Genomic DNA, 24436 nt, shown 5'->3' with positions numbered 1-24436 from the left:
CGTGTGTCGCATCTGCGCAGGCGGCGCTACGCTCGCTTTTTACATAATCCCGGGGAATTCGACGAGCACGCCAAGGCCCTGTCTCGCTTTCGTTATTACATAAGGGCGCGATACGTTTCCGTCATAGACTACGACGGGATTACAAATGGCATGAGATGGGCATCTCTACGCGCGGGAATGCACCCTCTATTGGCACATCCCGGCGACGTCGCTGACGATAGTTCTTAATTGCGAAACTTCGCCGAGGACGCGCTTTCGGCAATGCGTTGTGGTTCCTGGATGAAAATTAATCATTTCTTTCGTTCCATGCAGGAATGAGGAAGTTGCCTGGAGGAAACCTCCATTAGGGAAGGAAGACACGCTGCACATTTCTCCGGATATCTCGGTAAGCAGGAAATGGAAAGCGATCTCTTCTACGAGTGACTTCTGCGGGTCATTCTGCTGGTACCTTACGTAACTTATTCGTTGTCACCAACGAAAGCGACAGTGGAAAGGTCCGACCAGTTATGCGGACGACCTCTTTCTGTAATCATTCCTAGGAATCCCCCAACTAGGACTCCAACCCTATGGAGGAGTGTATAAGCTCAGGTGAGATGGAAGTTGGGATAGGGATCAAGAAACTCTTTTACCAAAGATACAAAATCGACCCCCTGGGTCTAGTCTCCACGGCGCGAAAAATGCACGCCGAATTACCCGGGGATCCGTCTCTTAGCCGACGAGGAGTTTCTTCAGGAGGAAACCGGCCTTCCTAATTGCTTCGTTAGTTCCTCCACTTTCTCGAGATCACTCTCCCTCTCGTTTCGACAGGTTGCACCGCTTCCGGATGCAGCGAGCGAGGATCTTCTTCTTGGCGCCTCCGGCATCCTCTGTATAAAACCGTCAACTCGAAAGGTCTTACACATCTCTCTCTAGAAATCTTAAGATTAATCGGTAATACCTCCTTTCCACCATAAACTTCGCTATACTTAATCATATTTTAAGGCTTGCACATTTTAGTAAATCCGATTAACGCCCACGGCGCCATAAATGCCGGACTTCGTAAGATATTCGTTTCTCATTTTAAATTATGAGAAATGATAGCAGGTATTTTTCAATAATGACATTTAACGATGAAAATACATACTTTACGTGCAATAAAATCGTCAATTTTATCTTACGAATGTGCACATTGAACGAGATCGAATTCGGGCCATCCGTTTGCGAGAAACGTCGATCACGACCGTGCAAACCAAGGTTCGCCATTTTGCATCGCTCTTCTTCACGGATTCCACGGATCGGGTGATTTCAGGAATTAATTACCATGGGTATGTAATTAATATGCGCGTCCCAGAGATGGGGTTAGTGGGCCAGGAATGTCGCTACTAAAAATACCTGCCCCGAGAAGAAGTCCGTTGGTTTCCTGATTTCGAGGGAAACCGAAATATACGGCGTGTCCCCTCTTCTAAGGTGCTCTCACTTTCTTCAGCATCTCGTTACTTTTACCAATACGAACCTGACCTCCGACGAGGTTTCTCGCAGGTACGTGGAATATTTCGGACTTCCGGATCCTGCCCACCGGGCGAACCTAACCTCTAATTCTACATTTAAAACGAATATAGCTTCGTGAAGAAGTCTCCAAGTTCTATTTAGTATCATGAGTTTACTTTATCCATGAAAATAATTTAATTCATTAAATGAGAGTCTAATTGAGTCTAATTATACAGCTAAGGGTGTTTAACGATCGTTAACGAATTTTATACCGTCCTTGGATGGAAATTAAATACGACTTGTTACATGTAAACGATTGCGTAACGGCGGCCTTTTTGAAGTTCGACTACAATGGCGATACAAGATAAGATAGAAGTGACACCGAGACGTCGTTGACAGTATAATAGCATAATAAGATGATCGGATTATTCGAATCGTGCGCGGGAGCACGGAGTCCCGGTTTCTAGGTTAAGTTTCACACGGCAGAAGTGGGTTAAGTGGGCCTTACACAATTCTTATTCCCGCGGTAGGCACTCGATCGGGCCCCCAAGAGAAAGAAAGGATTAAAAACGAAAGGAAGAAAGAAATACGCCCGGGAGGAATAATCCGGGGAAAATAGCGCCGACCGAATCGCCTCACTCTCGTGATGTGACTTTCACGGAGCAATATAACTTTCTCGATTTTACTGACACCGGAATCGAAGTTACGGAGGTCCCCATGGCGGCCATCTTGGGATGCCGCAGAGACGCCGTCCACGTAGCAATATTAAATATATTAATTGTCAGAATATTGCTAACTCGTAGTTAACGTGGAACCTAAATACTGCGATTATTTCTCAACTATTGAGATACGAAGGTTTTTATTTATTGGCATAACACCTATCATTTCGAGTTGCGACGACCGCCATCGTACGCCGTGTTAATACCCTAGAGAAGCGCCGTTTCCCAACGTAATGATTCCCCTGATCTTCGGAGAAATCGTGGGATTTATTTACATTTGTTAAACATTTCCACCATTCGCAGGCTTTCCTTAGGAAAGTACCGCAGCCCCGAGTCCCCATTATTCGCCGGTTTGGATAGAGATTACGGATTGGAGAGAGGGTAACGCATAAAACGGAAGCATGACGGCCATTTTGGTACACCCGTGATAACATTTACAGGGCTCTTTTCTAGGTCGAGGGTCCCAGGTGGAAGAAATTCTGCAAACTGGTTCTCGGCAGGCGTAAAATTCCCTTGGTGGTGAAGAACGTAATCGAGGGATAAGTCAAGGAGTATGGGAACCTGAAGATGTACCGGTTCAACCGATCGGTACCCACGGCAAGTCTCTGTAATTCCGTACTTTCTCGTCTCTTGTCCAGAGAAACCGCTTCGTTGTACCTTACTTGGACGTACCCGATGCAGAGTACAAGGTCCACCGGAGGTCCTGCACGTGAAATCTCCGAGAAACCGGCGGAGAGCTCTGATAGCTTTCATTTTTCGTCATTTTCAGACAGGAGAGACAATCCTGACGCAACGACCTCCATGCTGCGACCAGTAATTTGCAGGCTCCCGCACTTTGCCGTGCATTCATTTAAACCTGCAGTCAGATAAAAGGAAACCTAACTTCAAGAGCCACCGTAATCGTAGACCCTCCTAGAAAATTCCCAAACCTAATTGCGCCGCCGCAAGGACGCGCTTAAAACGTTCCAGGAATTACAAACAACGTATATTAATGTATTAACGTTCCAAATCTTTCGACAGATGGCAAGGTGACTTGAAAATCGCGTTTCGGACACGCCGTGAATTACGATCTCCCTGTTTTTCTCCGCGCATTCGGCATTTACGCGCCATTAATCTTGACGGGCGTTAAAGTCGCAGAACCAACAATCGAATGGCTGCCATCCAGGCGCCTCTCGATTTGTCAACAAAGAATCTTATTTCACTCCTCCCTAAAAACCTTTCTACCCACGCCCTAATTTCGTCCCATTGACTTAAATTTCTAACGACGGTACCCCATGTTTCTTTAACCTTTTCCCTTCTCCGTGCAAGTACGGAGCATTCGGGAGCTTAAAGGACGATTTATATTTCCGTCCGGGTGGCGTTTCCTATCGAAAGTCCCTTCTTTGACTGCTGCCGCACTCGAGTTGAGCGAAACAAAAATACTGGAATTACCTCGCTACTGTCGTCGAAGGGAAGAAGAAAAATGGCGGGGCCCCCCTTAATCCCGCAGTTCCTGCCCCGAAGGAGATGATGAATTACGAGGTTCAATTTCTCCTTCCCCACGAAGAAAAAGAAGTCGTCCCAACGCCGGAGAACCAACAAACGAGCGGCTCGTTAATTTCGTAAAGAAAACAGGAGACTCGCGATACTTAACCTGAGTACCGGAGGTATTAAAAAAAAACACGGTGGAAAAAAGCCTAACAGCGCCTATGTTGGCAAGTTTATGCCAAGTTTAAATGTGAACCATTGCAGATAAAAGAGAAGAACACCTATCTCTTAGATTTTTCTGTTCTTCAACATATATGAAACTCAATAAGATCGCCGGCGGACACTTGGGAATGTTTCCTTGTAAGTAACAGTACCGTGTTTTCTTCTTACACAATTGGCAAAGCGACGTGCATGCGTATGAAAAGTCGAGGCTGTTTCGTCAGATTGTGAGTGACTATCGTTTAAATGCACTGGCTTTTTTTATATATAAAAAAGCTCACTGCGCGTCGCTAGCGGCGCCCCTAGCGACGCTTCGAAGAGATGAGCTTTCCTAGAAGCTCCTGGTATAATTACCTTGGCTCTGTTTATATATCCTCGGGGTAATAGAGCCTGTTCGGGTGTGTTAGGACAGCATATGTGTAAACAGCGATAAAACATGTAGTATGCGGTCAGGACGGATAGGTAGCCTCCCCCGACGGCTGAAATCCCAAACACAGCGGTTCCCCGGAAGCCCGTGGGCGGAGCCACGGGTCTTTAGTCCGCGGAAAATCAAACACCCTCCGAATTTCTTCCCCAACATTTCAGTATCTTCCTCGAGCCCGATCGCGACGGAATCCCTGAAATTGTCTGCGATTCTCGACCGTAAGTATTTCCGGAACTTTTCGTTCCTTCTACCTAAAACGTTATACACAGTTAAGTAATAATATATACCCGATAGATAACGAAGAAATCGGTTTTCAGATCACTTTTAAGGCAGTTTTGTAATAGAACTTTGTGCTGAGGCCTCGCTGAGAGGAGATTCTCCCTTCGGAGTGGAAGAGAAAAAGGGAAAACCAAGATGGACGACATGGAAATGCGGGTGTGGTGCCCCCTGCCGAGTTATTGCTATAATTCCCCGATATGTACCGAGAGGTCGCTCCGAGAAGTTTACTTATCTCACCTGGCATGGACTTTTCCTATTAGACGACCCTCTAACCCCCCTAAATATGATAAACCGGCTTATTCGTACATAGCATTAATCGCAATGGCGATAAACTCGAGCCCGACTAAGAGACTAACACTTTCCGGGATTTATCGATACATCATGGAGAGATTTCCGTATTACAGGTAGATATGACTCCATAGTATATCTAAATGTTTTCCTATCACTTGTATAAGAGGTGTTGGTATTTAATTTTAAGTGGAATATCGGGGTTTTGTTAATGTCTATCCCTAATCAGTTTATCATTTCAGAGAGAATAAGCAAGGCTGGCAAAATAGTATACGGCATAATTTGAGCTTAAACGACTGCTTCGTGAAAATCCCTCGTGCCAAGGTAGATCCTTGCGAAATTAAGGAAACTGCCGGGAAAGGAAGTTACTGGACTCTAGACCCTTCCGCCTCGGAGATGTTCGAACATGGAAATTATCGGCGGCGACGCGCGCGCCGCCAGCGGACCGCCTCGCAACTTAAACCTACCCAGTGTCGCCTTTCGTCGGTAAGAATGAAACCACCGAGTGCAATTTCCAGCTACCGGATCTTATTACCGTTGGTAAAAAAGAAACCACCGAATACGCTTTTCAACGGTCGGTTCTTTTTTTACCATCCAAGCTCTTGCCTTCGTCCTTCGAAATCGATGAATCGCTTGATAAGTTAATTCCGCTCAATTTACCAAAATCTTAAGAAAAAAATAAGGTGACATGAAAGAATCACTTTGTATATATAAAACTAAAATATTTAAACGAATCGGTTATTCGTCCTCGGAGTAATGTATTTATTTGTTTTAAAGGTTAACCCTGAAATCGCAGAGGGAAAAATTTCCAATACTTCTGCAGATGCGGAAAACGAGGTAGATGCCACGAGAAAACGAAATAGGATTTTTGGAAAGGACTGCGCAGACTTCGAAGGACGTTTTCGCAAGACCACGATGTTCACCATCGATAACATCTTGAAGAAATCGTTCGACGCAGTGGCCAAAAGATAACTATAGTTCCTTTCAAATTAATCGGTAATTAACACAGGATACATCTATGAAATTGTGCTGTACATGCATTGAATATCACATACGCGTACATTAATTGTATATACAAATCCCTTGCATTCTAAAATACATTACAATAATTTATGAGCTGGTAATCGACGATCGGTGAATCGATAGAAAAATGCGCACTCTGGCATAAAAAAAATAACATCTCCATGAGATGTCTAAAAGATATATCAGGTAATTGGATATTGCTTCGGTGGAACTTTTGGAATATTTTTGTCACTAAAGTACTGGTCCTTAATTTAACGTATCATAAACCTATGGGGAAAGGAATCGTCATCGTATTAAATGCAACCGTGCACAAGGTGCAGTGTCAATTCTACATAAAAAGGTTTCCATCGGTGTTGTAATACGCTGCCATCTTTGTATCCAAAAATATTTCCCATTACGTTGTAACGATTGAATCTAAATCACTGAATCATCCAAATTAATTATCTCAAAGCCATAGGAAATTTGACAGCCCTACGCATTTGGATTTTTTTTCATCAATTCCAGATCTGCATCCATCATATCTTTGACGAGTGCCTGAAAACATTAGTCGCATAAAATGAAGGTAATTTAATACAATATGTTTATTCCTCTTAAGTACGTAACCTTGAAACAATGAACGCACCTCAAACGTAATGGTAGGTTCCCATCCAAATTTTTCTTTTGCCTTCGATGCATCGCCCAGCAATAAATCCTAAATAATTTGTATAGCAATGTAGAATAGTTATCCATGGTTTCAGACATTTCTCTGACACGAAGTGTAGATAATTATAATATAACATACGTACCACTTCTGTTGGGCGAAAGTATTTTGGATTTACTTTCACCAAAAGTTGTCCAGTCGTTGCATCTTTCCCAATTTCATTGACGCTTTCTCCTTCCCAGCTAATTTGTCGTCCTATGTACTGAAAAGCTGCTTCGACAAACTCTCTGACACTGCGCGTCTTACCAGTGGCTATGACGAAGTCGTCCGGAGAAGACTGTTGAAGCATCATCCACATAGCCTAAAAAACAGCAACGATCACTGTATTTTATTTTTGTGAATCGCGTGCACACTTTCAAAAAATAATTAACACTTTTAAAGTAATAAATAAATATTCTTTTACGGAATGAAAATTAGACTTGCCTTTACGTAATCTTTGGCGTGACCCCAGTCTCTTTTAGCGTCCAAGTTCCCTAATTCAAGAACGTCTTGCAGCCCCAAGTGAATCTTAGCTACCGACCTTGTGATCTTCCTCGTCACAAAGTTCTCCCCTCTTCGAGGACTTTCGTGATTGAAAAGAATCCCATTGCAAGCGTACATACCGTACGCCTCTCTATAATTTATCACGATCCAAAAGCTGTACATTTTGGCACAAGCTGTGAAATGGATTTCAATGAAACATCTAAAATGATGCAGGTAAATCAAAGATACCTACCATAAGGAGAGCGAGGATAAAACGGAGTTTTCTCCGTCTGTGGAACTTCGGCTACTTTGCCGTACAGTTCAGAAGTCGAGGCTTGATAATACTTGACCGACTTTTCAAGTCTACAAGTTCGTATCGCATCTAATAACCTAATGGTACCCACCGCATCCACCTCAGCCGTGTACTCACTTAATTCGAAACTAACCTACAAATTAATAATCAACTTAAGTCAGAGAATGTACTAAAAAATCCATTAAAGACAAATCCATAAAAGACAAATAAACCGAAAACAGACATACCTTCACATGACTTTGAGCGGCAAGGTTATAAATCTCCGTCGGCTGTACAAAATTGATAACCTTGACTAAACTACTCGAATCCGTCATGTCCCCGTAATGCAATTTCATTTTACCCTGCCGATGGCATTTTGGATCTGCGTATAAATGTTGTATCCGAGCAGTATTAAACGAACTCGATCGCCTTATAATACCGTGAATCTCGTAGCCTTTCTCCAGTAGAAACTCCGCCAAATAGGAACCATCCTTTGATTACGATAAATGTTTTAAAACAATGAATTTCTTCAAGAAATATTGCAATAAACTCGCAACTATGACAGAGATGTGACTTAAACGATATTATTTAGAGGAAACGGAATAAGAAATAATTACCTGGCCAGTAATTCCTGTAATTAGAGCGACTCGTCTATCTTCAGTAGCCATGTCTACGTCTTGGAAACGATTCGGAGCCCTTATTCTATTTTACTGGACACCTTGACTTTCCTCGGAATGTGTGCAGCTGATATCCTCTTATCGCATCCTATGCTCGGTTTTCATACATACTTTTATCTTTATAGGTGTAGCATTGACTCTTAACTCCATTTGAAGTGTACAAATATTAAGAATTTAATGACTGATCGTATCAGCAAAAAGCCTACGTAAATATTCGGTAAATAGAGCAGAGCAAAAGGACCGGGCGCTGCAGCTGGCACGTGTGTACGTTAAAATGAGGTTAGGTCGAATTTTGATAAACGATTCCACTACATCTTGCTTATAGTTTAAACAATTATGTATCATCTACCTGTTTTTCACTGTTGCGACTATTTGCGGTATAATGGATCACCGGTGCGGTGTCTGGCGGCCATTTTGTCGCTCATACCGCGCCAATTTCAAATTGAACAGAACATTTTTTAAACGCGATAGAGCATGCAATTCAGCGATTTACTGAATCCTGAGCCGATAAATCCCGGATTTAGGAGTGCGATATAAACGTAATTAGTTCGTTTCGCGGCCGTTGGACGTAATCAACGCATCGATAGCTTCAAATATGTGGAAACTCTGCTACTCTCTTAACCTTACTTACTTAACCTCTGGCAAACGTGGAAAACTGTGTTGTCATCGGTAAAGCGAAGTCTTTACGGTTATTCGATAGATTGAGATTTATTTCGAAAATGGCCTTACTCGACACCTACCAGAATGGATCTTTTCCAGATTATGAAATTCCGGGCGCGAAGAAAGTAAACTTCAGTCCTTACGCTGATAATGGAGGGTAACTATTCACTACGCTTAACCTAAAAGTAGTGGAATTTCTCTCCATATTATTCTTGTACTGCCTTATTACTTGTATCATTATAAAAATTATTCTAAGGAAACTGATAATCATTTTTTAACATTCTTAGGAGTGTCGTCGCTGTCTCCGGAGACGACTTCTCTATCATCGCAGCTGATACTCGTCTCAGTAGCGGACTCTCTATTTGCACTCGTAATCAGGATAAATTGTTTCCTCTCTCCGACACAACGGTCCTGGGTTGCTCGGGTTGCTGGTGCGATACATTAACTTTAACGCGTGTCTTACAAGCCCGCTTGCAGGTGTGTATAATTTATAATATGAAAATCATTAAAATGAAGCTATACTTTATATTACTTCAATTGATTCTAGAGTACCACTTTGCGCCATGTGTTGCATTCGGTGTCAATTAAATTTTCATTTAAATTTCAGATGTATAAACAAGAGCATAATAAGGAGATGTCGACTCCTGCTGCTGCGCAGATGCTATCGACAATGCTGTATTATAAACGATTCTTCCCATATTACGTCAGTAATATTTTGGCCGGAATAGATGAAAATGGTAAAGGATGCGTTTACACTTACGATCCGATCGGCCATTGTGAAAAATTTGCATATAGAGCGGGTGGAGCAGCAGGCGCGCTTCTGCAACCTCTGTTAGACAATCAGGTGGGTCAAATTGTCCTCCTACATTTATATAGCGTTACAATAAAATATCGTTTTACAGGTCGGCTTGAAAAATCAAGAAATCCCAGATGAGACACCGTTGACCCAAGATCGAGCCTTAGGCATCGTCAAGGATGTGTTCATATCTGCAGCCGAAAGAGACATTACGACCGGAGATGGAATTACTATCAAGATCATAACAAGAGATGGTGTCAAAACTGAAACCCATGAGTTGAGAAAGGATTAATCAATACACACATTTTACACTGTATCTTCGAAGAATTATAAACAAGTTTCTGCACTCCAGCCGATGTCATTGCTTCCGAAACTCCTAGAAATTACTCGATTACTGGTAAATCACTACGATATATATTTTACTAAAACGTTTAGAAATATTGTTTCCCCAAGAAGAGTAGACTAAATAACCAGTAAGTTATAAACTGTGAGTAGATATGTTTAAAGTAGTTTATGACTAATCACTCGTAGGTTAAAATCTGGGAAATAACATTAGTAGGTTTCTGTGGAAAGTTGTCGAGTCGATGCATCAATGCAATTACTAATCTTTTGTTACTGATTTTTATATAACCATTATCAAATTACACTTACAAGTCTTACAGCTGGCGATGTGCAAGTAAACTAGTAGAACCTTAATCCTAGAATGACATGGACTAATGTAAAGTACTATGCGACCGTGGAACGCTATATATTCTGTATGCAACGGTTGCATCTAAAATATATCTTCTTTTATTTCATATATAAACACAAGTACGTCATCTAATTTATAATACACACCATATCAAAATAACAAAAAGGGAAAGTGCCATCGGCACAAATTATGCAGAGTTCGATATCGCTTTCATTTAGAACAATGTATAGATATTGTATAAACTCAAACAGATAACTCGCTGTATCGTACAGCGGATTAAGGTTAAGTGAGACTCGTTTGAGAGATTTCATCAACGCCGATAAAAAGGATTCTTCTAAATCCCTACGTTCCCAACGCTTGTATTTATATCGATGGCCTTAAGTGGATATGAATGTGGCATTCAGAACCAAATATTAAAGAATTATAAATCGAGGGAATTTTTTGAGCTTTACTCTGACTTCTTTATTAATCATTGTCGCCTGAAAAATGCCATTCAGTAAAATACTCAATGCAATATACGCCAAAGCTATCAATATAAATATAAATATAAATATAAATATAAATATGAATATCGGTAACGTGTATAGTTAGAAGGATCCATTTTTTTATCGACGTCGATTAAATGTCTCACTCGGTTTCACTTCTCCTTAAGGTGATATGAAAGTGGCACTTGTAAGATCAATCATTTATGAAACATTTCTCCGGACTGGATGTACCGGATCGTTTCAAAGTTTACAACGTAAGTGTAGAGGCTATAAGCAAAGTCCTGACACCCATGAAATTTGAACTGTTTAAAAGTTTGTATATATTTTCAAATATTTCTCATAAAAAAATTAAGTTTCACGAATGTCAGGACCTTCTTTATACCTTCCAAGTTAACGTAGTTTGAGACGATTCGGTACAGCAAAAAAAGGAGAAGAGTTTCCATGAAAGATTGATTCTTCAGGTGCCACTTTCACATCCCCTCGATGTAACAACAAAAACAGCTGTAGGTGGAATAGAGGCGCAGTCGATTCTACCACCGATGTAGATTTTTCATACAGCACGCAGTAAACGTTAGGTTCTTCAGATTGTCCGAGATTTATTTCTTTGCACCTGGAGGCAATAGTGGTTTACCACGATCCTTTCCACGCAGTTTTATTCCCAGGACACGTTCGATCTTACCAATGACCATCTGGTTAGGGATTCCTCTACCTGCTTCGTAGTCGTTAATCACTTGTGCCTTTTCGTTGACTTTCTGAAGATTAAAAAGCCTTAACTGATACAACGCTTGCAGCAGAGTTAGAATTAAATTTTAAGGGGATGCAAAAGTGGCATCGATCGTCCATGAATATTTATGATATTTCAAAAGAACCCATTAGCTTACCGTAGCAAGATCTTTTTGCGACATGCCTTTACCCTGCCTTCCTTGCTGGATAAGCTTTCCCAGATCGAGGGGAATCTTATCGTGTTTCAACTCCTCGGTTTCCCGATCTAATTTGGCAGTGTTTTTGGTAGTGACGTGTTGTTTGTTTGCTCCGCCACCCCCTGAAGCAAACCATTGACCTTATCACCATCCACGGCGCCAATCGAGAGCGACGGTAGCTTTCGAGTCTCGAATTGAACAACTCCATTCCTTTTAAACGAAGCAGAGACGCTGAATCACGGCTTCGCTTAAATTTAACATATCGACTATAATTCTAGAGCCGCGAGGCCTCGGCAAACCCTTTGGGGATGTTCGTGACTTACACTTGACTTGTGTCTCGACAGTGACTCCTTGTCGTCGAGCGGCATTCACAATCTAGAAATATTAACAAACATGAGACTCGTAGAAAGCAACCGATGAGCTACGCAAAGCATTGCTTCCGGAAGCTTTCGAGTACCTGTTGTGGTTTCATCCCAGGTGGTTTAGTCGTGCGTTTTCGCACAGCAATTGATGCCATGTCTTGGTGGGACATAATACGCGATTAAACTCGCTGACAATCAGTTATAACTAAAGAAAATCCCGATTACTACCCTGACGCTTTTTCTGCGCAGATCCTTCGCAGCCGACTCGAATTATTCCTGCTATTTCTCGGAACGTTCCGGAAGGCAGGATTTTTCACGAGCACAGTTTGCCAATTCACCGCCAAAACCTGTCCAATTTTTCTACGGCGAACCGGATAGAGAATTCGGTAAGGTGCAAAGCTCTGCCAACGAAAATAACCTGTCGTGGACGATAATAAAAAGTTCGGGTTTGTTCCTCTTCACCTTTCCACGCTTTTCAACGAGGCCGTGAAATCGGTGAAATCTGTAGAACGAGATCCGGCCAATCATCGGACGCTATTTTAACAAATGTTCTCAAGGCGGGATCTCATTAAAGCGAAATAAACGAGCAATTAATTCGTGGAGCCGCCATTTTCATTGCGCAGCAGCGCCGTTAAGTGGATATATACGCGTTTCACCAGTCTCAGTTAAATCATTCATCGCGTCTCCATGGCACTCCTAAATACGGGATTTATCGGGTCCATATACAGTAAATCTCAACGTAGTACGTATACGTCATCGCTATTGTTTAAACCGTACGGTCTATATTCGGTAATCCCAACGTAGCACGTATACGTCATCGCTATTCTTTAAACTGTTCATGACGTCACGTTAAACCGTAATGACGTCACGGGGGCTTATACGGGGCAACGGAGCACGCCGCGATCCGGCTCTCTGATTGGTCGAGGTGTCGACTAATCCGGCTCTCCGATTGGTCGCGGCGTCGTCCAATGCCGGCTAAGGCTAGTGGTCGCGGCCGGGACGGGCAGACGGCAGTTGCCCCGGAGCAGTGGTTGTGATAACATATCGTGTGTTATTTAAAAAATGTCAAGTACTTATTACGATCTACGTTTCGGATTTAAACCAACGCGGGGTGGAATATATCTCAAGGAGTGACGCAATTTTTGTTCATAACGTGTTCAGGAGAGGCTACGGAAATGCAGAGATGGTGCACGCGCAGTTCCCGTGTTAATGCGCGGGGGAATCGAAGACAAAGAGATCAGGGCGATACAGTGCGATACAGTGATCACGTGTTGTGAGTGTTAAGGGTTAACATAACCTTGTTCATATCATAATATATTATGATATGAACAAGGTTATGTTAACCCTTAACACTCACAACACGTGATCACTGTATCGCACTGTATCGCCCTGATCTCTTTGTCTTCGATTCCCCCGCGCATTAACACGGGAACTGCGCGTGCACCATCTCTGCATTTCCGTAGCCTCTCCTGAACACGTTATGAACAAAAATTGCGTCACTCCTTGAGATATATTCCACCCCGCGTTGGTTTAAATCCGAAACGTAGATCGTAATAAGTACTTGACATTTTTTAAATAACACACGATATGTTATCACAACCACTGCTCCGGGGCAACTGCCGTCTGCCCGTCCCGGCCGCGACCACTAGCCTTAGCCGGCATTGGACGACGCCGCGACCAATCGGAGAGCCGGATTAGTCGACACCTCGACCAATCAGAGAGCCGGATCGCGGCGTGCTCCGTTGCCCCGTATAAGCCCCCGTGACGTCATTACGGTTTAACGTGACGTCATGAACAGTTTAAAGAATAGCGATGACGTATACGTGCTACGTTGGGATTACCGAATATAGACCGTACGGTTTAAACAATAGCGATGACGTATACGTACTACGTTGAGATTTACTGTATATGGACCCGATAAATCCCGTATTTAGGAGTGCCATGGAGACGCGATGAATGATTTAACTGAGACTGGTGAAACGCGTATATATCCACTTAACGGCGCTGCTGCGCAATGAAAATGGCGGCTCCACGAATTAATTGCTCGTTTATTTCGCTTTAATGAGATCCCGCCTTGAGAACATTTGTTAAAATAGCGTCCGATGATTGGCCGGATCTCGTTCTACAGATTTCACCGATTTCACGGCCTCGTTGAAAAGCGTGGAAAGGTGAAGAGGAACAAACCCGAACTTTTTATTATCGTCCACGACAGGTTATTTTCGTTGGCAGAGCTTTGCACCTTACCGAATTCTCTATCCGGTTCGCCGTAGAAAAATTGGACAGGTTTTGGCGGTGAATTGGCAAACTGTGCTCGTGAAAAATCCTGCCTTCCGGAACGTTCCGAGAAATAGCAGGAATAATTCGAGTCGGCTGCGAAGGATCTGCGCAGAAAAAGCGTCAGGGTAGTAATCGGGATTTTCTTTAGTTATAACTGATTGTCAGCGAGTTTAATCGCGTATTATGTCCCACCAAGACATGGCATCAATTGCTGTGCGAAAACGCACGACTAAACCACCTGGGATGAAACCACAACAGGTACTCGAAAGCTTCCGGAAGCAATGCTTTGCGTAGCTCATCGGTTGCTTTCTACGAGTCTCATGTTTGTTAATATTTCTAGATTGTGAATGCCGCTCGACGACAAGGAGTCACTGTCGAGACACAAGTCAAGTGTAAGTCACGAACATCCCCAAAGGGTTTGCCGAGGCCTCGCGGCTCTAGAATTATAGTCGATATGTTAAATTTAAGCGAAGCCGTGATTCAGCGTCTCTGCTTCGTTTAAAAGGAATGGAGTTGTTCAATTCGAGACTCGAAAGCTACCGTCGCTCTCGATTGGCGCCGTGGATGGTGATAAGGTCAATGGTTTGCTTCAGGGGGTGGCGGAGCAAACAAACAACACGTCACTACCAAAAACACTGCCAAATTAGATCGGGAAACCGAGGAGTTGAAACACGATAAGATTCCCCTCGATCTGGGAAAGCTTATCCAGCAAGGAAGGCAGGGTAAAGGCATGTCGCAAAAAGATCTTGCTACGGTAAGCTAATGGGTTCTTTTGAAATATCATAAATATTCATGGACGATCGATGCCACTTTTGCATCCCCTTAAAATTTAATTCTAACTCTGCTGCAAGCGTTGTATCAGTTAAGGCTTTTTAATCTTCAGAAAGTCAACGAAAAGGCACAAGTGATTAACGACTACGAAGCAGGTAGAGGAATCCCTAACCAGATGGTCATTGGTAAGATCGAACGTGTCCTGGGAATAAAACTGCGTGGAAAGGATCGTGGTAAACCACTATTGCCTCCAGGTGCAAAGAAATAAATCTCGGACAATCTGAAGAACCTAACGTTTACTGCGTGCTGTATGAAAAATCTACATCGGTGGTAGAATCGACTGCGCCTCTATTCCACCTACAGCTGTTTTTGTTGTTACATCGAGGGGATGTGAAAGTGGCACCTGAAGAATCAATCTTTCATGGAAACTCTTCTCCTTTTTTTGCTGTACCGAATCGTCTCAAACTACGTTAACTTGGAAGGTATAAAGAAGGTCCTGACATTCGTGAAACTTAATTTTTTTATGAGAAATATTTGAAAATATATACAAACTTTTAAACAGTTCAAATTTCATGGGTGTCAGGACTTTGCTTATAGCCTCTACACTTACGTTGTAAACTTTGAAACGATCCGGTACATCCAGTCCGGAGAAATGTTTCATAAATGATTGATCTTACAAGTGCCACTTTCATATCACCTTAAGGAGAAGTGAAACCGAGTGAGACATTTAATCGACGTCGATAAAAAAATGGATCCTTCTAACTATACACGTTACCGATATTCATATTTATATTTATATTTATATTTATATTTATATTGATAGCTTTGGCGTATATTGCATTGAGTATTTTACTGAATGGCATTTTTCAGGCGACAATGATTAATAAAGAAGTCAGAGTAAAGCTCAAAAAATTCCCTCGATTTATAATTCTTTAATATTTGGTTCTGAATGCCACATTCATATCCACTTAAGGCCATCGATATAAATACAAGCGTTGGGAACGTAGGGATTTAGAAGAATCCTTTTTATCGGCGTTGATGAAATCTCTCAAACGAGTCTCACTTAACCTTAATCCGCTGTACGATACAGCGAGTTATCTGTTTGAGTTTATACAATATCTATACATTGTTCTAAATGAAAGCGATATCGAACTCTGCATAATTTGTGCCGATGGCACTTTCCCTTTTTGTTATTTTGATATGGTGTGTATTATAAATTAGATGACGTACTTGTGTTTATATATGAAATAAAAGAAGATATATTTTAGATGCAACCGTTGCATACAGAATATATAGCGTTCCACGGTCGCATAGTACTTTACATTAGTCCATGTCATTCTAGGATTAAGGTTCTACTAGTTTACTTGCACATCGCCAGCTGTAAGACTTGTAAGTGTAATTTGATAATGGTTATATAAAAATCAGTAACAAAAGATTAGTAATTGCATTGATGCATCGACTCGACAACTTTCCACAGAAACCTACTAATGTTATTTCCCAGATTTTAACCTACGAGTGATTAGTCATAAACTACTTTAAACATATCTACTCACAGTTTATAACTTACTGGTTATTTAGTCTACTCTTCTTGGGGAAACAATATTTCTAAACGTTTTAGTAAAATATATATCGTAGTGATTTACCAGTAATCGAGTAATTTCTAGGAGTTTCGGAAGCAATGACATCGGCTGGAGTGCAGAAACTTGTTTATAATTCTTCGAAGATACAGTGTAAAATGTGTGTATTGATTAATCCTTTCTCAACTCATGGGTTTCAGTTTTGACACCATCTCTTGTTATGATCTTGATAGTAATTCCATCTCCGGTCGTAATGTCTCTTTCGGCTGCAGATATGAACACATCCTTGACGATGCCTAAGGCTCGATCTTGGGTCAACGGTGTCTCATCTGGGATTTCTTGATTTTTCAAGCCGACCTGTAAAACGATATTTTATTGTAACGCTATATAAATGTAGGAGGACAATTTGACCCACCTGATTGTCTAACAGAGGTTGCAGAAGCGCGCCTGCTGCTCCACCCGCTCTATATGCAAATTTTTCACAATGGCCGATCGGATCGTAAGTGTAAACGCATCCTTTACCATTTTCATCTATTCCGGCCAAAATATTACTGACGTAATATGGGAAGAATCGTTTATAATACAGCATTGTCGATAGCATCTGCGCAGCAGCAGGAGTCGACATCTCCTTATTATGCTCTTGTTTATACATCTGAAATTTAAATGAAAATTTAATTGACACCGAATGCAACACATGGCGCAAAGTGGTACTCTAGAATCAATTGAAGTAATATAAAGTATAGCTTCATTTTAATGATTTTCATATTATAAATTATACACACCTGCAAGCGGGCTTGTAAGACACGCGTTAAAGTTAATGTATCGCACCAGCAACCCGAGCAACCCAGGACCGTTGTGTCGGAGAGAGGAAACAATTTATCCTGATTACGAGTGCAAATAGAGAGTCCGCTACTGAGACGAGTATCAGCTGCGATGATAGAGAAGTCGTCTCCGGAGACAGCGACGACACTCCTAAGAATGTTAAAAAATGATTATCAGTTTCCTTAGAATAATTTTTATAATGATACAAGTAATAAGGCAGTACAAGAATAATATGGAGAGAAATTCCACTACTTTTAGGTTAAGCGTAGTGAATAGTTACCCTCCATTATCAGCGTAAGGACTGAAGTTTACTTTCTTCGCGCCCGGAATTTCATAATCTGGAAAAGATCCATTCTGGTAGGTGTCGAGTAAGGCCATTTTCGAAATAAATCTCAATCTATCGAATAACCGTAAAGACTTCGCTTTACCGATGACAACACAGTTTTCCACGTTTGCCAGAGGTTAAGTAAGTAAGGTTAAGAGAGTAGCAGAGTTTCCACATATTTGAAGCTATCGATGCGTTGATTACGTCCAACGGCCGCGAAACGAACTAATTACGTTTATATCGCACTCCTAAATCCGGGATTTATCGGCTCAGGATTCAGTAAATCGCTGAATTGCATGCTCTATCGCGTTTAAAAAATGTTCTGTTCAATTTGAAATTGGCGCGGTATGAGCGACAAAATGGCCGCCAGACACCGCACCGGTGATCCATTATACCGCAAATAGTCGCAACAGTGAAAAACAGGTAGATGATACATAATTGTTTAAACTATAAGCAAGATGTAGTGGAATCGTTTATCAAAATTCGACCTAACCTCATTTTAACGTACACACGTGCCAGCTGCAGCGCCCGGTCCTTTTGCTCTGCTCTATTTACCGAATATTTACGTAGGCTTTTTGCTGATACGATCAGTCATTAAATTCTTAATATTTGTACACTTCAAATGGAGTTAAGAGTCAATGCTACACCTATAAAGATAAAAGTATGTATGAAAACCGAGCATAGGATGCGATAAGAGGATATCAGCTGCACACATTCCGAGGAAAGTCAAGGTGTCCAGTAAAATAGAATAAGGGCTCCGAATCGTTTCCAAGACGTAGACATGGCTACTGAAGATAGACGAGTCGCTCTAATTACAGGAATTACTGGCCAGGTAATTATTTCTTATTCCGTTTCCTCTAAATAATATCGTTTAAGTCACATCTCTGTCATAGTTGCGAGTTTATTGCAATATTTCTTGAAGAAATTCATTGTTTTAAAACATTTATCGTAATCAAAGGATGGTTCCTATTTGGCGGAGTTTCTACTGGAGAAAGGCTACGAGATTCACGGTATTATAAGGCGATCGAGTTCGTTTAATACTGCTCGGATACAACATTTATACGCAGATCCAAAATGCCATCGGCAGGGTAAAATGAAATTGCATTACGGGGACATGACGGATTCGAGTAGTTTAGTCAAGGTTATCAATTTTGTACAGCCGACGGAGATTTATAACCTTGCCGCTCAAAGTCATGTGAAGGTATGTCTGTTTTCGGTTTATTTGTCTTTTATGGATTTGTCTTTAATGGATTTTTTAGTACATTCTCTGACTTAAGTTGATTATTAATTTGTAGGTTAGTTTCGAATTAAGTGAGTACACGGCTGAGGTGGATGCGGTGGGTACCATTAGGTTATTAGATGCGATACGAACTTGTAGACTTGAAAAGTCGGTCAAGTATTATCAAGCCTCGACTTCTGAACTGTACGGCAAAGTAGCCGAAGTTCCACAGACGGAGAAAACTCCGTTTTATCCTCGCTCTCCTTATGGTAGGTATCTTTGATTTACCTGCATCATTTTAGATGTTTCATTGAAATCCATTTCACAGCTTGTGCCAAAATGTACAGCTTTTGGATCGTGATAAATTATAGAGAGGCGTACGGTATGTACGCTTGCAATGGGATTCTTTTCAATCACGAAAGTCCTCGAAGAGGGGAGAACTTTGTGACGAGGAAGATCACAAGGTCGGTAGCTAAGATTCACTTGGGGCTGCAAGACGTTCTTGAATTAGGGAACTTGGACGCTAAAAGAGACTGGGGTCACGCCAAAGATTACGTAAAGGCAAGTCTAATTTTCATTCCGTAAAAGAATATTTATTTATTACTTTAAAAGTGTTAATTATTTTTTGAAAGTGTGCACGCGATTCACAAAAATAAAATACAGTGATCGTTGCTGTTTTTTAGGCTATGTGGATGATGCTTCAACAGTCTTCTCCGGACGACTTCGTCATAGCCACTGGTAAGACGCGCAGTGTCAGAGAGTTTGTCGAAGCAGCTTTTCAGTACATAGGACGACAAATTAGCTGGGAAGGAGAAAGCGTCAATGAAATTGGGAAAGATGCAACGACTGGACAACTTTTGGTGAAAGTAAATCCAAAATACTTTCGCCCAACAGAAGTGGTACGTATGTTATATTATAATTATCTACACTTCGTGTCAGAGAAATGTCTGAAACCATGGATAACTATTCTACATTGCTATACAAATTATTTAGGATTTATTGCTGGGCGATGCATCGAAGGCAAAAGAAAAATTTGGATGGGAACCTACCATTACGTTTGAGGTGCGTTCATTGTTTCAAGGTTACGTACTTAAGAGGAATAAACATATTGTATTAAATTACCTTCATTTTATGCGACTAATGTTTTCAGGCACTCGTCAAAGATATGATGGATGCAGATCTGGAATTGATGAAAAAAAATCCAAATGCGTAGGGCTGTCAAATTTCCTATGGCTTTGAGATAATTAATTTGGATGATTCAGTGATTTAGATTCAATCGTTACAACGTAATGGGAAATATTTTTGGATACAAAGATGGCAGCGTATTACAACACCGATGGAAACCTTTTTATGTAGAATTGACACTGCACCTTGTGCACGGTTGCATTTAATACGATGACGATTCCTTTCCCCATAGGTTTATGATACGTTAAATTAAGGACCAGTACTTTAGTGACAAAAATATTCCAAAAGTTCCACCGAAGCAATATCCAATTACCTGATATATCTTTTAGACATCTCATGGAGATGTTATTTTTTTTATGCCAGAGTGCGCATTTTTCTATCGATTCACCGATCGTCGATTACCAGCTCATAAATTATTGTAATGTATTTTAGAATGCAAGGGATTTGTATATACAATTAATGTACGCGTATGTGATATTCAATGCATGTACAGCACAATTTCATAGATGTATCCTGTGTTAATTACCGATTAATTTGAAAGGAACTATAGTTATCTTTTGGCCACTGCGTCGAACGATTTCTTCAAGATGTTATCGATGGTGAACATCGTGGTCTTGCGAAAACGTCCTTCGAAGTCTGCGCAGTCCTTTCCAAAAATCCTATTTCGTTTTCTCGTGGCATCTACCTCGTTTTCCGCATCTGCAGAAGTATTGGAAATTTTTCCCTCTGCGATTTCAGGGTTAACCTTTAAAACAAATAAATACATTACTCCGAGGACGAATAACCGATTCGTTTAAATATTTTAGTTTTATATATACAAAGTGATTCTTTCATGTCACCTTATTTTTTTCTTAAGATTTTGGTAAATTGAGCGGAATTAACTTATCAAGCGATTCATCGATTTCGAAGGACGAAGGCAAGAGCTTGGATGGTAAAAAAAGAACCGACCGTTGAAAAGCGTATTCGGTGGTTTCTTTTTTACCAACGGTAATAAGATCCGGTAGCTGGAAATTGCACTCGGTGGTTTCATTCTTACCGACGAAAGGCGACACTGGGTAGGTTTAAGTTGCGAGGCGGTCCGCTGGCGGCGCGCGCGTCGCCGCCGATAATTTCCATGTTCGAACATCTCCGAGGCGGAAGGGTCTAGAGTCCAGTAACTTCCTTTCCCGGCAGTTTCCTTAATTTCGCAAGGATCTACCTTGGCACGAGGGATTTTCACGAAGCAGTCGTTTAAGCTCAAATTATGCCGTATACTATTTTGCCAGCCTTGCTTATTCTCTCTGAAATGATAAACTGATTAGGGATAGACATTAACAAAACCCCGATATTCCACTTAAAATTAAATACCAACACCTCTTATACAAGTGATAGGAAAACATTTAGATATACTATGGAGTCATATCTACCTGTAATACGGAAATCTCTCCATGATGTATCGATAAATCCCGGAAAGTGTTAGTCTCTTAGTCGGGCTCGAGTTTATCGCCATTGCGATTAATGCTATGTACGAATAAGCCGGTTTATCATATTTAGGGGGGTTAGAGGGTCGTCTAATAGGAAAAGTCCATGCCAGGTGAGATAAGTAAACTTCTCGGAGCGACCTCTCGGTACATATCGGGGAATTATAGCAATAACTCGGCAGGGGGCACCACACCCGCATTTCCATGTCGTCCATCTTGGTTTTCCCTTTTTCTCTTCCACTCCGAAGGGAGAATCTCCTCTCAGCGAGGCCTCAGCACAAAGTTCTATTACAAAACTGCCTTAAAAGTGATCTGAAAACCGATTTCTTCGTTATCTATCGGGTATATATTATTACTTAACTGTGTATAACGTTTTAGGTAGAAGGAACGAAAAGTTCCGGAAATACTTACGGTCGAGAATCGCAGACAATTTCAGGGATTCCGTCGCGATCGGGCTCGAGGAAGATACTGAAATGTTGGGGAAGAAATTCGGAGGGTGTTTGATTTTCCGCGGACTAAAGACCCGTGGCTCCGCCCACGGGCTTCCGGGGAACCGCTGTGTTTGGGATTTCAGCCGTCGGGGGAGGCTACCTATCCGTCCTGACCGCATACTACATGTTTTATCGCTGTTTACACATATGCTGTCCTAACACACCCGAACAGGCTCTATTACCCCGAGGATATATAAACAGAGCCAAGGTAATTATACCAGGAGCTTCTAGGAAAGCTCATCTCTTCGAAGCGTCGCTAGGGGCGCCGCTAGCGACGCGCAGTGAGCTTTTTTATATATAAAAAAAGCCAGTGCATTTAAACGATAGTCACTCACAATCTGACGAAACAGCCTCGACTTTTCATACGCATGCACGTCGCTTTGCCAATTGTGTAAGAAGAAAACACGGTACTGTTACTTACAAGGAAACATTCCCAAGTGTCCGCCGGCGATCTTATTGAGTTTCATATATGTTGAAGAACAGAAAAATCTAAGAGATAGGTGTTCTTCTCTTTTATCTGCAATGGTTCACATTTAAACTTGGCATAAACTTGCCAACATAGGCGCTGTTAGGCTTTTTTCCACCGTGTTTTTTTTTAATACCTCCGGTACTCAGGTTAAGTATCGCGAGTCTCCTGTTTTCTTTACGAAATTAACGAGCCGCTCGTTTGTTGGTTCTCCGGCGTTGGGACGACTTCTTTTTCTTCGTGGGGAAGGAGAAATTGAACCTCGTAATTCATCATCTCCTTCGGGGCAGGAACTGCGGGATTAAGGGGGGCCCCGCCATTTTTCTTCTTCCCTTCGACGACAGTAGCGAGGTAATTCCAGTATTTTTGTTTCGCTCAACTCGAGTGCGGCAGCAGTCAAAGAAGGGACTTTCGATAGGAAACGCCACCCGGACGGAAATATAAATCGTCCTTTAAGCTCCCGAATGCTCCGTACTTGCACGGAGAAGGGAAAAGGTTAAAGAAACATGGGGTACCGTCGTTAGAAATTTAAGTCAATGGGACGAAATTAGGGCGTGGGTAGAAAGGTTTTTAGGGAGGAGTGAAATAAGATTCTTTGTTGACAAATCGAGAGGCGCCTGGATGGCAGCCATTCGATTGTTGGTTCTGCGACTTTAACGCCCGTCAAGATTAATGGCGCGTAAATGCCGAATGCGCGGAGAAAAACAGGGAGATCGTAATTCACGGCGTGTCCGAAACGCGATTTTCAAGTCACCTTGCCATCTGTCGAAAGATTTGGAACGTTAATACATTAATATACGTTGTTTGTAATTCCTGGAACGTTTTAAGCGCGTCCTTGCGGCGGCGCAATTAGGTTTGGGAATTTTCTAGGAGGGTCTACGATTACGGTGGCTCTTGAAGTTAGGTTTCCTTTTATCTGACTGCAGGTTTAAATGAATGCACGGCAAAGTGCGGGAGCCTGCAAATTACTGGTCGCAGCATGGAGGTCGTTGCGTCAGGATTGTCTCTCCTGTCTGAAAATGACGAAAAATGAAAGCTATCAGAGCTCTCCGCCGGTTTCTCGGAGATTTCACGTGCAGGACCTCCGGTGGACCTTGTACTCTGCATCGGGTACGTCCAAGTAAGGTACAACGAAGCGGTTTCTCTGGACAAGAGACGAGAAAGTACGGAATTACAGAGACTTGCCGTGGGTACCGATCGGTTGAACCGGTACATCTTCAGGTTCCCATACTCCTTGACTTATCCCTCGATTACGTTCTTCACCACCAAGGGAATTTTACGCCTGCCGAGAACCAGTTTGCAGAATTTCTTCCACCTGGGACCCTCGACCTAGAAAAGAGCCCTGTAAATGTTATCACGGGTGTACCAAAATGGCCGTCATGCTTCCGTTTTATGCGTTACCCTCTCTCCAATCCGTAATCTCTATCCAAACCGGCGAATAATGGGGACTCGGGGCTGCGGTACTTTCCTAAGGAAAGCCTGCGAATGGTGGAAATGTTTAACAAATGTAAATAAATCCCACGATTTCTCCGAAGATCAGGGGAATCATTACGTTGGGAAACGGCGCTTCTCTAGGGTATTAACACGGCGTACGATGGCGGTCGTCGCAACTCGAAATGATAGGTGTTATGCCAATAAATAAAAACCTTCGTATCTCAATAGTTGAGAAATAATCGCAGTATTTAGGTTCCACGTTAACTACGAGTTAGCAATATTCTGACAATTAATATATTTAATATTGCTACGTGGACGGCGTCTCTGCGGCATCCCAAGATGGCCGCCATGGGGACCTCCGTAACTTCGATTCCGGTGTCAGTAAAATCGAGAAAGTTATATTGCTCCGTGAGTCACATCACGAGAGTAAAGCGATTCGGCCGGCGCCATTTTCTCCGGATTATTCCTCCCGAACGTA

At 42.0% G+C, this 24436-nt stretch overlaps 8 protein-coding genes across 8 annotated transcripts; 4 read left to right on the top strand and 4 right to left on the bottom strand.

Moving 5' to 3' along the window:
* The first annotated feature begins 4446 nt into the window (after window positions 1-4446).
* Window positions 4447-5870, top strand: LOC105703150 (fork head domain-containing protein FD2-like). The gene is made up of 4 exons (XM_012431304.1): window positions 4447-4514; window positions 4614-4979; window positions 5106-5349; window positions 5641-5870. Exons 2-4 carry the CDS (start codon window positions 4711-4713, stop codon window positions 5833-5835), a joined length of 708 nt encoding a protein of 235 aa, XP_012286727.1. The 5' UTR covers window positions 4447-4514; window positions 4614-4710; the 3' UTR covers window positions 5836-5870.
* Window positions 5846-8419, bottom strand: LOC105703149 (GDP-mannose 4,6 dehydratase-like). Its single transcript, XM_012431303.1, has 7 exons — window positions 7958-8419; window positions 7589-7831; window positions 7302-7494; window positions 7010-7242; window positions 6672-6887; window positions 6509-6577; window positions 5846-6420 (listed from the first exon to the last, which is right to left on the bottom strand). The coding sequence occupies exons 1-7, from the start codon at window positions 8006-8008 to the stop codon at window positions 6358-6360; spliced, it is 1068 nt and encodes a 355-aa protein (XP_012286726.1). The 5' UTR covers window positions 8009-8419; the 3' UTR covers window positions 5846-6357.
* A 206-nt stretch (window positions 8420-8625) lies between these two features.
* LOC105703144 (proteasome subunit beta type-1-like) lies at window positions 8626-9824 on the top strand. The gene is made up of 4 exons (XM_012431297.2): window positions 8626-8834; window positions 8965-9154; window positions 9285-9521; window positions 9580-9824. Exons 1-4 carry the CDS (start codon window positions 8737-8739, stop codon window positions 9763-9765), a joined length of 711 nt encoding a protein of 236 aa, XP_012286720.1. The 5' UTR covers window positions 8626-8736; the 3' UTR covers window positions 9766-9824.
* A 1371-nt stretch (window positions 9825-11195) lies between these two features.
* On the bottom strand, window positions 11196-12474 carry LOC105703145 (endothelial differentiation-related factor 1 homolog). The gene is made up of 4 exons (XM_012431299.2): window positions 12027-12474; window positions 11893-11944; window positions 11531-11691; window positions 11196-11401 (listed from the first exon to the last, which is right to left on the bottom strand). Exons 1-4 carry the CDS (start codon window positions 12099-12101, stop codon window positions 11246-11248), a joined length of 444 nt encoding a protein of 147 aa, XP_012286722.1. The 5' UTR covers window positions 12102-12474; the 3' UTR covers window positions 11196-11245.
* Window positions 12475-14018: 1544 nt separating this feature from the next.
* LOC105703147 (endothelial differentiation-related factor 1 homolog) lies at window positions 14019-15297 on the top strand. Its single transcript, XM_012431301.2, has 4 exons — window positions 14019-14466; window positions 14549-14600; window positions 14802-14962; window positions 15092-15297. The coding sequence occupies exons 1-4, from the start codon at window positions 14392-14394 to the stop codon at window positions 15245-15247; spliced, it is 444 nt and encodes a 147-aa protein (XP_012286724.1). The 5' UTR covers window positions 14019-14391; the 3' UTR covers window positions 15248-15297.
* Window positions 15298-16668: 1371 nt separating this feature from the next.
* LOC105703146 (proteasome subunit beta type-1-like) lies at window positions 16669-17869 on the bottom strand. The gene is made up of 4 exons (XM_012431300.2): window positions 17659-17869; window positions 17339-17528; window positions 16972-17208; window positions 16669-16913 (listed from the first exon to the last, which is right to left on the bottom strand). Exons 1-4 carry the CDS (start codon window positions 17754-17756, stop codon window positions 16728-16730), a joined length of 711 nt encoding a protein of 236 aa, XP_012286723.1. The 5' UTR covers window positions 17757-17869; the 3' UTR covers window positions 16669-16727.
* A 204-nt stretch (window positions 17870-18073) lies between these two features.
* LOC105703151 (GDP-mannose 4,6 dehydratase-like) lies at window positions 18074-20647 on the top strand. The gene is made up of 7 exons (XM_012431305.1): window positions 18074-18535; window positions 18662-18904; window positions 18999-19191; window positions 19251-19483; window positions 19606-19821; window positions 19916-19984; window positions 20073-20647. Exons 1-7 carry the CDS (start codon window positions 18485-18487, stop codon window positions 20133-20135), a joined length of 1068 nt encoding a protein of 355 aa, XP_012286728.1. The 5' UTR covers window positions 18074-18484; the 3' UTR covers window positions 20136-20647.
* LOC105703152 (fork head domain-containing protein FD2-like) lies at window positions 20626-22046 on the bottom strand. The gene is made up of 4 exons (XM_012431307.1): window positions 21979-22046; window positions 21514-21879; window positions 21144-21387; window positions 20626-20852 (listed from the first exon to the last, which is right to left on the bottom strand). Exons 2-4 carry the CDS (start codon window positions 21780-21782, stop codon window positions 20658-20660), a joined length of 708 nt encoding a protein of 235 aa, XP_012286730.1. The 5' UTR covers window positions 21783-21879; window positions 21979-22046; the 3' UTR covers window positions 20626-20657.
* Window positions 22047-24436: the final 2390 nt, after the last annotated feature.

The sequence above is a fragment of the Orussus abietinus genome, unplaced genomic scaffold (genome assembly GCF_000612105.2).
Source record: "Orussus abietinus isolate OABI.00-Male unplaced genomic scaffold, Oabi_2.0 scaffold236, whole genome shotgun sequence".
Lineage (NCBI taxonomy): Eukaryota > Metazoa > Arthropoda > Insecta > Hymenoptera > Orussidae > Orussus > Orussus abietinus.
The sequence above is the reverse complement of the archived record's forward strand: the minus strand, read 5'-3'. Positions and strand labels throughout refer to the sequence as shown.

Coding starts and splice junctions, on each gene's coding strand:
- LOC105703152 (XM_012431307.1), bottom strand. CDS start 21,782: ATGGACGACATGGAAATGCGGGTGTGGTGCCCCCTGCCGAGTTATTGC. Junction 21,388..21,513: donor GAGAGATTTCCGTATTACAG/GTAGATATGACT, acceptor TTATCATTTCAG/AGAGAATAAGCAAGGCTGGC. Junction 20,853..21,143: donor CCCAGTGTCGCCTTTCGTCG/GTAAGAATGAAA, acceptor TTTGTTTTAAAG/GTTAACCCTGAAATCGCAGA.
- LOC105703147 (XM_012431301.2), top strand. CDS start 14,392: ATGTCCCACCAAGACATGGCATCAATTGCTGTGCGAAAACGCACGACT. Junction 14,601..14,801: donor TGTCGAGACACAAGTCAAGT/GTAAGTCACGAA, acceptor GGTTTGCTTCAG/GGGGTGGCGGAGCAAACAAA. Junction 14,963..15,091: donor CGCAAAAAGATCTTGCTACG/GTAAGCTAATGG, acceptor TTTAATCTTCAG/AAAGTCAACGAAAAGGCACA.
- LOC105703149 (XM_012431303.1), bottom strand. CDS start 8,008: ATGGCTACTGAAGATAGACGAGTCGCTCTAATTACAGGAATTACTGGC. Junction 7,832..7,957: donor TTACAGGAATTACTGGCCAG/GTAATTATTTCT, acceptor TCGTAATCAAAG/GATGGTTCCTATTTGGCGGA. Junction 7,243..7,301: donor TTATCCTCGCTCTCCTTATG/GTAGGTATCTTT, acceptor TCCATTTCACAG/CTTGTGCCAAAATGTACAGC.
- LOC105703146 (XM_012431300.2), bottom strand. CDS start 17,756: ATGGCCTTACTCGACACCTACCAGAATGGATCTTTTCCAGATTATGAA. Junction 17,209..17,338: donor TCTTACAAGCCCGCTTGCAG/GTGTGTATAATT, acceptor TTTAAATTTCAG/ATGTATAAACAAGAGCATAA. Junction 16,914..16,971: donor AACCTCTGTTAGACAATCAG/GTGGGTCAAATT, acceptor ATCGTTTTACAG/GTCGGCTTGAAAAATCAAGA.
- LOC105703151 (XM_012431305.1), top strand. CDS start 18,485: ATGGCTACTGAAGATAGACGAGTCGCTCTAATTACAGGAATTACTGGC. Junction 18,536..18,661: donor TTACAGGAATTACTGGCCAG/GTAATTATTTCT, acceptor TCGTAATCAAAG/GATGGTTCCTATTTGGCGGA. Junction 19,192..19,250: donor TTATCCTCGCTCTCCTTATG/GTAGGTATCTTT, acceptor TCCATTTCACAG/CTTGTGCCAAAATGTACAGC.
- LOC105703145 (XM_012431299.2), bottom strand. CDS start 12,101: ATGTCCCACCAAGACATGGCATCAATTGCTGTGCGAAAACGCACGACT. Junction 11,945..12,026: donor CTGGGATGAAACCACAACAG/GTACTCGAAAGC, acceptor TAATATTTCTAG/ATTGTGAATGCCGCTCGACG. Junction 11,402..11,530: donor CGCAAAAAGATCTTGCTACG/GTAAGCTAATGG, acceptor TTTAATCTTCAG/AAAGTCAACGAAAAGGCACA.
- LOC105703144 (XM_012431297.2), top strand. CDS start 8,737: ATGGCCTTACTCGACACCTACCAGAATGGATCTTTTCCAGATTATGAA. Junction 8,835..8,964: donor CCTTACGCTGATAATGGAGG/GTAACTATTCAC, acceptor TAACATTCTTAG/GAGTGTCGTCGCTGTCTCCG. Junction 9,522..9,579: donor AACCTCTGTTAGACAATCAG/GTGGGTCAAATT, acceptor ATCGTTTTACAG/GTCGGCTTGAAAAATCAAGA.
- LOC105703150 (XM_012431304.1), top strand. CDS start 4,711: ATGGACGACATGGAAATGCGGGTGTGGTGCCCCCTGCCGAGTTATTGC. Junction 4,980..5,105: donor GAGAGATTTCCGTATTACAG/GTAGATATGACT, acceptor TTATCATTTCAG/AGAGAATAAGCAAGGCTGGC. Junction 5,350..5,640: donor CCCAGTGTCGCCTTTCGTCG/GTAAGAATGAAA, acceptor TTTGTTTTAAAG/GTTAACCCTGAAATCGCAGA.